Source organism: Chinchilla lanigera, unplaced genomic scaffold (assembly GCF_000276665.1).
Source record: "Chinchilla lanigera isolate Chin_1 unplaced genomic scaffold, ChiLan1.0 scaffold00154, whole genome shotgun sequence".
NCBI lineage: Eukaryota > Metazoa > Chordata > Mammalia > Rodentia > Chinchillidae > Chinchilla > Chinchilla lanigera.
In genome coordinates this window covers 2,435,472-2,446,477 of record NW_004955555.1, presented here as the reverse complement: position 1 = coordinate 2,446,477, position 11,006 = coordinate 2,435,472, and the positions used below count along the sequence as shown (strand labels likewise).

At 54.8% G+C, this 11,006-nt stretch overlaps 1 protein-coding gene and 1 long non-coding RNA gene across 3 annotated transcripts in view; one reads left to right on the top strand and one right to left on the bottom strand.

The window, feature by feature from the left end:
* Positions 1 to 631: 631 nt before the first annotated feature.
* On the bottom strand, positions 632 to 7,614 carry Fosb (FBJ murine osteosarcoma viral oncogene homolog B). Of its 2 annotated transcripts, none has more exons than XM_005412526.2 (4): positions 6,689 to 7,614; positions 4,472 to 4,792; positions 4,114 to 4,221; positions 632 to 3,171 (listed from the first exon to the last, which is right to left on the bottom strand). In XM_005412526.2, exons 1-4 carry the CDS (start codon positions 6,812 to 6,814, stop codon positions 2,704 to 2,706), a joined length of 1,023 nt encoding a protein of 340 aa, XP_005412583.1. In that variant the 5' UTR covers positions 6,815 to 7,614; the 3' UTR covers positions 632 to 2,703. The 2 variants fall into 2 exon arrangements, with proteins under 2 accessions (XP_005412583.1, XP_013364166.1); XM_013508712.1 differs by lacking the exon at positions 6,689 to 7,614 and adding an exon at positions 4,949 to 5,141.
* Positions 6,176 to 11,006, top strand: part of LOC106147409 — a 6,224-nt gene continuing 1,393 nt past the window's right edge. Inside the window, exons 1-2 of the long non-coding RNA XR_001232304.1 lie at positions 6,176 to 6,261; positions 9,446 to 9,649. This is a non-coding gene — a long non-coding RNA (uncharacterized LOC106147409). The remainder of the gene's footprint in view (positions 6,262 to 9,445; positions 9,650 to 11,006) is intronic.

The window sequence follows — 11,006 nt, the reverse complement described above, 5'->3', positions numbered from 1 at the left end:
AACATCTTGAGAGTACGAGAGCCACGTTTCTGAACCCAGCTGGCACGGTGTTTGGCAGTTGAGAGTGCAGATTCCTTGAACCTCTTCTAGGGAAGCTTTTTATTTTACCCCTTTAACTTCTGCTGAAGCCATTGGGCATCCAACCTCCAGCTAAAATGTGTCCTTCACCACAATCTTCTGAGATTCTTTAGCATATTGAGACCTCACAGCTAAAATTCGCTTCCTTAACTTTTTCCTGTGAGAAGCTCGGCTTGTCTGCATCGGGATTCGCTCTTATTATTGGTATTATTATTATTATTATTTTGGTCTTTGTGAGACAGGTTCTCCTTATGCAGTTCAGGCTGGCCTTGCCCTCTGTTTGTATCCCAGGTTGGCCTCGAACTCACAACAATCCTCCTGCCTCAGCCTCCCAAGTGCTGATATTACAGCCGTGGGACACCACGCTGGCCTCCTTCCATCCATCCTGCAGGAAGCTGGTTCACTGCGGAGTTCTGTGGTGGTGCGCATGCGTAGGTACGTACGTACCTACGTGCGTGCGTGGGTAGTCTTAGTGTCTAACCTCACTCTCTTTTGCTGAAAGAAAGCCAAGTATTAGGTGCCCAGTGAAAAATAGACAATGCGGCCTGGTGGATGCATTTTTCAGAATTTTTTATTGGCGACAGTGCAGAACCAAGGGGAGAGGGGAGCAGCCCAGTACCAGCCACCCCAGCCCCCAGGCTCAGGTGCAAAATACAAAAAAGGAGTCACAAATACAGCATGGGGTGGAAGGGAGGTTGGGGATTCAATAAACTGTGGTTGGCAGGGCCAGGCCCTGCCCAAACTCGCACTCACACCCAGGACTCTCAACGATACAGACTATAAAAATTCACCATCGCCCAGACTTACTCACAAAACTAAAATCTCAGGTCCCCAACGAACCCAGTCAGCAGACAGCTGCAGGATCAGGGACAGTCAGGAAGGAGGCAGGTGGGAATGGTCAGAGACAGAGGAGCAACATTCGGAGACGGCCAGAGACTGTTGGACCAGCCAGAGGGGCTGAGCCCAGCAGAAAAGGGACACCTAGAGACACACAGACACAGCCCAAAGCAGACTGAGTCAAAGTTCTAGAAGCATTTTCAACTCCACAGCACACTTGGATGCGGAAGCTCTCACACGCACACGCGCACGCACACACCCATATATAATATATTTATTTATACATAATAGTTATAAGTGCCTTTCGGAAACCAGGGAAGGGATAAATAGGTAAGGGAGGGTCTGGTTTGGGGCCAGAGACGTGGGACCAGGGCGTGGAATGTTGTCCATGCGACAAGGAGGGTGGCAGGGCCACTCTCATATTAAAAAATAGAAATTTGCCTCGTGATGAAATGCTCACGAGTGAAGCTCGAGAAGAGGGGAGGAGGGAGGGCCAGAACCGGAGTTCGGAGCTGAGACAGTGGAGGGGTGGGATTGCGGGAGCCCAGCCTCTCCATGTTTGCCAGTCCAAAAATATTAGGGGTCCGGGGGCCAAAGCCTCAGCCCTTAAAACTTCTCCGGAAAATGTCAAGTCCCTAGCTCCCTTTCTAGAAGGGACCGACGCTGGGCGCCAAGGACAGGGAGAAGTTGGCGTCCTAGGCTGGGAAGGTGGGGGCCTTGAAGAAAAAGGCCAGGGGAACCGAAGAGGGAGAGGCCTCGTGGATGGGCCACTGTCACCGCCCCCCTCCCCGCCCCCTGCTTCTCCATTCTGCCACTCCTTTGAGTCTAACTCCTGGCTGAGGGGAGGAGGAGGAGGGCAGGGGTTTGGAAGGCCGAGGGAAGGTTCTGGGGAGTCGGGATCTTGTCCCACCCGGCCCACCCCATAATCCGGCCGCTCATTCACAGTATAAAGCACTCCAGCAGGACGGTGTCGCAGCACTCCCTGCTGCTTGAAACCAGAAAGGTCCAACAAGGACGGCCAGGGGGCAGCAGGACGGAAGAGGGGGCTTGGAATAATACTGCGATCGGAAGGGGGGCGCTGAATGCGGAGGGAGCCTTGGGGGCCGAGAAGGTCCAGTCCTAGCCAGTTTGTTTTGTTTTCTTCCCCGGGAGGGGATGGCTGGACAATCGGGGAAGGAAGTTCACATTTCAGAATAAGTCTGGGGAGGAACTGATTATCACAAGGAGCATCAGCTCCCGGGGGTTGGGGTGCGGTGGAGGGCTCACTTCTGCCCAGAAGAGGCTTGCACCTCCTGGAAAGGTGGAATAAACAAGCTAGGGTCGAGGACGCAGGGGGAGCCAGCCGGGACAGCCCCCTGGAGAGGGGGTGCGCACAGCGAGGGAGTCGCGTTCCTTGTTGGGCCTCTCTGGGGACGGCTCCAGCCCCGCGCGGCCCCCGCGCACCCGCGCCCCTCTCCCCCACCCCGCCCAGCACAGGACGCCGAAGGTGGGCGTCACCCCACCCGCCCATCCCCAGAGGTTGGACTGAAGCAAGAGGACCAACAGGCATCTGGGGGTGTCCACCCCCTCCCCACCCCTGTCCCCAAAGTCACCAGCTCTCCGGTCTCGCCGGGCACAGAAACAAAGAGGCCGCACAAAACACAAGAGGTCTTCCGTCCGACGGCGGGGGAGACAGAGGGTCAGACGCAAGAGTTAGGGAGGCCACGCACCCTTTGTCTCTTCCCCTCTCTCCTCCTCGTCCAAATCGCTCTCCCTTGTGTGTCTGTTTGTTCTGTTTGTCTAAAGAGTTCACAGAGCAAGGAGGGAGGGCGAGTTCAGGGGGTCGGAAGGCTGGTCACTGCCGCTGGTGCGTTGGGCGCCGGCGAATGCGGAGACCTCCGGGCAGGTGAGGACAAACGAGGAAGTGTACGAAGGGTTAACAACGGGGAAGGGGTCGCCGAGGACTTGGACTTCACTGTGTGTAAAGAGAGAAGCCGTCAGGTGGGGGGGTGCGTCTTGGCTGGTCTGGAAGGGCAGGGGCGGTGGTGGCGGGGGCGGCAGCAGCCAGCTGAAACCATCTTCCTTAGCGGATGCAGACCCCGGCAAATCTCTCACCTCCGCGAGCGGGCCTGGCCCCGGCCCGGGCCCCTCTTCGTAGGGGATCTTGCAGCCCGGTTTGTGGGCCACCAGCACAAACTCCAGACGCTCCTTCTCCTTTTGGAGCTCGGCGATCTCCGACTCCAGCTCTGCCTTTTCTTCCTCTAGCTGATCTGTCTCCTGAGGTCCGTCCACAGCGCCAGGTCCCAGGAAATAGGACGAAGGAGGAAAGGGAGTCAGTGACCAGAGAATGTGGCTTGTGGTCCCTCCCCTAGGGTTGCTACTGCACAGGGTGCTCCAAGCAACTCCCAAATGAGACCTGGCACACTACAGGACTCGAGGTCGTTCCTTCTAGGAGCCTTGATTTTCCCATCTGTGCAATGGGAGGGAGCCAGGTGGATATGGTTGTCTCTTTGGTGTGCAGGAAATACAGAGAGGTTTGTTGAATGAATAAACAATTGCTCTGTGTTTTTAATGCTTTAAAAAGGGGTGTATTGTCAGCACTCCTCCTCTACCTCCCAGTAGCAAAGTAGAGAAGTGCTCTGGCTTCCTTGAAGGGCAACATGTGCAGGCATAAAGTAGAGACCTCGGGCTGAGGTCGGGTGCAGAAACGAGTGGGTTTTGGTGAATGCCACCATCCCAAGTTCTGGAGAACTGTGGGTGGCTGGGGCAGGAGGTGGGGAATTAATTTAGGATAAAATAATTTAGTTTCACAGATTCTTTCAAATGAAAGGTAGATGAAGCCTGGGATACTTGATGAGGAGGTCGAAGAGACTGCCCAACTGGGGCAAAAAGGAGTTATGGCTTAGTCAAAACCAAAAGGGAGAGATGACTGAAGCTACCCTCCACTTGTCCCCACAAAATGGAAAAAAAAAAAAAAAAAGCCCAGGACAAGTGTGCATGGGGTCACACATCAGCAAAGAGAGGAGGCATGGCCAGGAGCTGACAAGGTATTCAGGGGTCCGTGTTTGTGCCCAGGGCCACCCCATCTGGCTACACTGTCCCCAGTTCCAAGTGAGGCACCCCTGGTTCTGATCCCAGGATAAAGGCACAGTGGAGGTGGGGGACACAGAAGGGGAGGGCTCACCCCTCGCATGCCCTCACCCCAGGGACCGCCCTTACCGCCTGCAGCCTGTCGGTGAGCTCCCTCCGACGGTTCCTACATTTAGCTGCTGCCAGTTTGTTCCGTTCACGGCGAACCCTTCGCTTCTCTTCTTCCTCCGGGGTGAGCTGAGTAAAGCAGACAGAGGCCATGAGATTTGGGGATACAGTGCACATCCTCTATCCCTGCTGAACCTCCTCTTCTTCTAGGACCCCCAAGAGCCAAGAGGGCCCTGTAGTCCTTGCTGACTCTAATAAGAGTGATAAGGTCTCTGTAGCCTTGAGGCCTTAGCAGACCCTCCCCCCAATAATGACAAAGTTCCTGCATCTCTTGTCTCCTCCCCCTGCCAGGCCAACTTCTGACTCAGGCCCCACTCACCGTCTCCTCTCGAGGTCTCCTAGGACGGGCTCGTGCCGGGCGGGCAGGCCCAGGTCCGCTGCTAGTTCCACTGGTGGAAGGCCCACCGCTGCCACTAGCACCGCCACTACTGTAGCCACTCATGCCTGGTGTGGAGTAGCTGGTTCCTGGCATGTCGTAGGGGTCGACTGCAGGGGGCTGGGAGGCCAGGGGCTGCCCCTGGGACTGGGCCATGGAAGAGATGAGGGTGGGTTGCACGAGCCACTGGAGGTCCTGGCTGGTTGTGATCGCGGTGACCGTGGGCACGAAGGAACCGGGCATTTCCCCGAGACCGGCGCACTCCTACGGGGTGACACATACACATACAGGCGTAGACACACAAACAAAGACACCGACACACACACACCCAACACACATAACACACACCGACCCTGTGAGTGAGCACAGGGTGAGCGGGTGTGGATGTGTGTTTCACAGGCAAAAAGCCACAACACCCACCCTTCTACTACACCGTGACGCAGTGGTTAATGAGAGGATTTCTGCTCAACTGGCTTCTGCCTCCTCCTTCTTCCTCGGGGAAAGGTTGCACGGTTCCAGCGGGTGGTGAATCACACCCCGGGTTGGTGACTCTTAGGTGTAGGGGGCGGGGAGGAGGCTGGACACAGCCTGGTGACAGAACCCTGGGACGAGCCACAGCCACACACACAGGCACAACACCCCACCCCCACCCCAGAGGCAAGGGGAGGGAGAGGGAGAGGCCTTAGCCTAAGCTCTCCTCTCCACACACACACACACGCACATACGCACACCTCTCTGTGCGAGGTCCTTGCTGGGGCGGGGGTCCCAGTTAAAAGGGTGTTGGGAGACCGGCCTAGGAGTTGGGAGCATCGTTTCAAGTAACTGTCTCTCTCCAGTGAAACTGACAAGTGACAAGTTCAGGTGCACAAGCAGGTAGGGAAAAGTGACAGCGCGGCTCTCGGAGACTGTCGCGGAGGGGGATGGTGTAGGATCTGACCCTCCTAGCCCCAGCAGTGCTCCTCGCCCCCCACCCGCAAGTGGCATCCTGGAATTGTTCTGGAGGCTTAACTACTCTGCTGGGGGGCGTGGTGAGGGAAGGGCTGGCTCGCTGACCAATCAGCGTTCTGGGAACCGAGAGGGGGCGGAGCTCCCGGAGACCACCTGGCTGGTTCCCCTCCGGCTCTGTTTTAGTCCTGTCTTCGGACTCGCCGGAGGGACCCAGGGTGCAGGGCAGAGGGAATGTGCGTGTCTCTGTGTGTGCCGAGAAGAGACGGTGACGGTCACCACATCTCCAGAATAAACGCCGGCACACAAAGAGTAACCTTCAGCTCCTGAGAGCCGACAGACTAGGTCCCTGCAAGGGCCTCGCAGACCCATGGGTAGCAGAGGGTCGTTCTTGTCGCGACAGGCGTCCTGTCGCTGTGCCTCTAGAGGCCCTTAAAAGAGTTCCAAGCGGTAGGAACCACGGTTCCGGGGACAGAGTCGGGGGAAGGGAACTGCGCCCTCCAAATAGGAAGGGAAAGTTGATTGGCCAAAGCCCTGCGCCGCGGCAACCAATCGGAACGCCGGACTGCCTCCCTTAGCAACGTGGCCCCGGCGTTCCAAAATAGAACGCTCCCGGGACGTCAGGGGCGGGGCGGGCGAAGGGGGCGTCGCGCGCCGTGCGTGCCCCGCGTCAGCCGGAGGATTCCAGCGCGTCAGCCGTTACGCACGGGTCCCCCGTTACGTCTCCGCGCAGGAGGCGGAGGCAGCGCAGCGGAGGGTTCGAGGCCCGCTTTCCCGCAGGGTGGAGGGTAGGTGACCCGGCGCCAGAGTGGGCGCTGGGAAGGAGAAAAAAGGTAGAAGCTACTGATAGCTTCCCCGGGATTTCCCCCTCCTGCCTAACTACCCTAACTTCAGATTGGGGACCTAACTGGGGGCAGTCCGGGAGCCTGCTAAAAGTTATCAGCCTTACTACCGCATACACGTTGCCCTGAGCGCGCATTCCCCTGCCCCCCGCCCCGTTCCAAAACCTGTCCAGCTGCGTTCCTTCCCCGCGCTCCGCGCACACAAATTGCAGATATCTCCCGATACTTTGCAAAGTGCACTGTCAACCTGTTCTCTCCTATATCCTGGGTTTTGGCGTGGTTTTACTTGAGGAGTGGCCGTTGCCCACTCCAGCCATCCTAAACTTAAAAAAATAAGACCTACAAAGCAGCACCTCTACTATCCGGCGCTTACCTGGGAGGCCGCGGCGGTGGGTGGGCTGCCAAAGGAGTCCACCGAAGACAGATACTGAGACTCGGCAGAAGGTGAAGAGCTGCACCGGGAGCCGGAGTCGTAGTCTCCGGGGAAAGCTTGAAACATTTCCCTGGGCACAGGGGGGGCCCTGTGACCACGCTGAGGTCGCCGGGAAGCCAAGGCTATGGCCGGGTGGGGTAAGTAAGGTGCGAGTCCGGGCTGAGCCGAGCGCGTCCCCAAAATGCGCTGTCCGGGGAAGCTCGGAGAGAGGGCAGCGTCCCGCACCAATAGCAAAGTTTCTGTGCAGTTCCTCCGCAGTACCCAGGGCGCTACAGGATGCCGCTGTACCTCCTAAAAGTCCAGGCTCTGTTGGACACGGGAGCGAGCGGGGATCGCTCCCTAAGAGGCAGAAAGCGCTGTCCCGTTGTACAGAATTCGCTTCGGGTGCGGTCTCTTCCACGCGTTCGGCGGGTCCCCCGAGGGGGAGTAATAAGACGAAAAAGTTAAGTCGGTCTTCCAAGATGTAATGAAGAAATACCTAGAAAAATTCTTCTAGAAACTTTCTCTCCGGAATTTTAAAAAAAACAACCAATTTCACAACCTCCAAAAAGAATCACAATAATCCAAGTCCCCAAGTCCCGGCTCCGTGTATCCCTGCCGTGGCGATACCTCTCAGCCTTATGAATGAAGTGCAGAGCTGCCAGCCTGTATTTATATGCCCGGGACCCGCCCCCCCTGCTTACGTCACCCCCCTCACTCAGCAAACTTCCCCAAAATCTCCTTTCCCACTAAACCAATCCCCGCGCCTCCCATCAGGAGGTCTTCGCTACCCTTGTTCTGGTCACCCGTAGGACCCTTGCGGCCTTGGGGGTCTCGGGGGCTGTGTTCCGGCCCACTCGGCAGGAGGGGATCCCGGCCCCGCCTTCCCGGAGTTCCTGTGACGCAATTAGCCATATAAGGAGCTCGACCGGCGCGCCGGAGTGTTTGTTTGGTATCCTAGCAATGACGTCAGAGGGAATCCCTCGCTCGCTCAAGCTCGCCTGCGGAACCGCCCGCGCCTGCGCAGTGCCACGCCGCCCCGGGGGCCGGTATTAATAGGTGCTTAAAGTATCCCGGGGAGCCCCCGCTGACCCGGGCAAAAAAGGACACCTCCTTATCTCTGGCGCCCCCATCCGCCCCAATCTCCCCCTGGTACAGCTCCCCCTTTCGAGAGGAAGAACAGATCTGCAAAACGAGACATTATAGTGGTGCAGTCACGTAGGCGGGTAAACTGAGTCCTGAGCGGGGATATGAGTCTGTGATTCTCCAGGTTAAGATGGAGATGGGTTTCGAGTCCCAGAGCTCTTCCCAGTTTCTGCCCTGATTCGCTCAACTTGGAAAATGTTGTCCATTTCTGACCTTCACTTTCAGGTGTCCTAGCTGAGTGCATGATGTGTGTTTGCGGCTCCGCTGGGCTCCCGGTCGCCCCACTGAGAGGCACAAAGTTTCAGAGGGGCTGGGAAATACACGAAGCTTTCAGCGGGTGGTCTTGGTGTAACCTCTTCCTCCTGCTTCATAACTTTACCTGGAAACAGAAGGATTGAGAGTGTGTGTGTGTAATTAATAAAACAACCGCTGACATGTACTTAGCACTCGATGCTAGGTCCTGTGCTAAGCCTCCCAATATAAGACTTGTAATCCTCAAAACAGGTTTGGGGTTTGCGGTCCTGGGTATTGAACCCCGGGGCCTTACGCATACTAGCAAATACTCTGGCTCTGAGCTACATTTTTAAAATTTGGAGACAGAGTCTTGCTAAATTACCCAGACCTATAAAAAAAAAATTAAATTAAATTAAAAATTTAAAAATTTTTAAAAATAAATTACCCAGACTTGCCTTGAATTAAGATCCTCTTGCCCTAGCCTCTCAAGTATCTGGAATGACAGACATCCACAACCGTGCCTGGCTTGAATGATTTTCATTTTATAAAAGAGGATAATGATACTCAGAGAGGTTAAATGACTTGCCCAGGATCCTGTCATAAGAAAGTTAAACCCCAAAAAAAGAAAAAGAAAAGAAAAGAAATTTAAATCCAGAATGCTCCAACTCTGGAACACCTCCTCTTGTTTTATTTGTGGGAGAGCATCTCAATATGTTGCCCAGCCTTGGGCTCAAGCAATCCTCCTGCCTCAGCCCCCAGAGTGGCTAGAAGTTCTGGCCTGTGTACAGGGCCCAGGTTTAGAGCTCTAACACTTTGTTTCTTTCCTGATTTCTTTGACCTGCCTGGCTGGGTGAAATATCCTGAAAAACCTGTGTCTAGAGATTGTGTAAATGATAATGGTGTCATAACTGATAGTGGCATCCTAGCAATTTACATCCTTTATGAGCTTTACAAACCCACCCTAGATGCTTCTAGTACACTATGTAACCTAGGCTGAGAAGGGTAAGGCTACTTACCCATAGCAGCTCAGTTAACACATAGGGTTCAACAGTTTAACACAGCCAGGCATGGTGATGCATGCCTATAATTCTAACACTCAGGAGGCTGAGGCAGGAGGATTGCCATGAGTTTGAGGCCAGCTGGCTACACAGTGAATCCAAGTCCAGTATGGGCCCTTGATATAGAAGGAGCCTGTCTTTCTTTTCCCCCAGAGTCTTCACACTGAGATACATCTCTGGCCCCTTTTATTATTTTATTTTATTTATTTTTCAAGAAAGGGTCTTATTAGATTGCTAAGTTGTTCACACTGTACTAATACTTGTGATCCTCTTTTCTCAGCCTCCCGGAATGCTGGGATTACAGGCACTCACCACCGCCCCGCAGGTGTTTCTGAGGCCACAGCCCCCAACTCAGAAGCACCCAGCAGGAAGGTTGCCACCAACCACTGCACAAGCAGAGAGCCCAGCATGCACCCCTGCTGCACAGCCTGGCCCAGCGCAAGTGGCTCCCCAGTTCCCAGGGGAGTCTTGATTCCCAGCTCCAGTAAGTGGGGAGGGGTAGGGATAGAAGGCTGGAGGGGTATGGGGGTCACAAAAGGGCCATTGAGATTTCCAGACAAAAACCTAGACTCAAACCATCCCCCACCTTCTTTCCTTACGCCCCCTCTGTCTGCTACCAGTCAAGAGGGAGGGACAGGGACGGAGGATGACACAGCAGCCACCGGCAAGCAATGACTTGGCACCAGCAACAGACGGGAGTGACCCCCTCATCCTCCTGTCCTGTCTGAGCCCCTCATCTCCTCTTGCATGGAACAAAGGAGACACACGCACTCATCCTGGCTGCCCGAAGACCTTCATACCCCAACTCAAGTGGCACATCTACCCCAAAGCCACTGTCAGGCAGACTCAGGGCCCACAGGTCACACGTGGGTGCTCAGACAAATGTCCACAAGGAGCAGCACACCTAGCCACACAGAAACAGCTTCACAGACACACACATGCACAGCGTCATATGACTCCCACCACACGTGACACATGTTCATACTCACAGAGGGACAGAGAATTCAGGTGCACAGCCACACAGGGACAGGTACATACCTCAAAACACACTGGGACCCCAGAATTTACTATAGATGCACATGGATACATATGTTCACACATACAACGCCCAGAGATCAAGACATCAGCAGAAGCATGCACACACACACACACACACAGACCAGTAACCGCATGCCCTGCCAGAACACCCACACATTTAATTCAACAAGAACGAGAATGAGTTCCTCACAAGTGCTGATCTTTTTGTGTGTGTGTGTGTGGTACTGTGGATGGAACCCAGGTACCTCTGAACTACTCTCCCAGCCTTTTTCATTTTATTTTGAGACAAGGCCTCACTAAAGTTGCCCACGATGGCTTTGAACTTGTGATTTTCCTGCTTCAGCCTCCTGAGTGGCTGGGATTACAACATTACAACTTGAACCAGCACACTGGCCACATCCTCCGTCATAGTGAGCTTTGTGATGCCATTCAGGGTTAACTTTCTTAATTCTCACAGTACTCCTAGAAGGTAAAATCTACCAAGGAGAGGTAGGAAGCAGATGGGTGAGGTCACTCAAAGGGCCTGATGGAGCAGGGCTCTGTGTGCAGAATGTGGGGCTCCAAGAGCTGTGCTTTGCAGAATGTCACACTCACACAGACACTAGGACTTCACTGCTGCCCCTCATAGACCCAAGGGCCAGGTGACCTGGGCTCACATCCTGGTCCCACCACTTTGTAGCTGGGCGAACTTGAGCTAATAACATCCCAAAGCTTCAGTTTCTCTGTCTAGTGCTGGTAGGGGATTCCATAAAGCTCCCAGCACATTGTAGGTACTTGTCTTGTTATTAAAATGACACCCATGT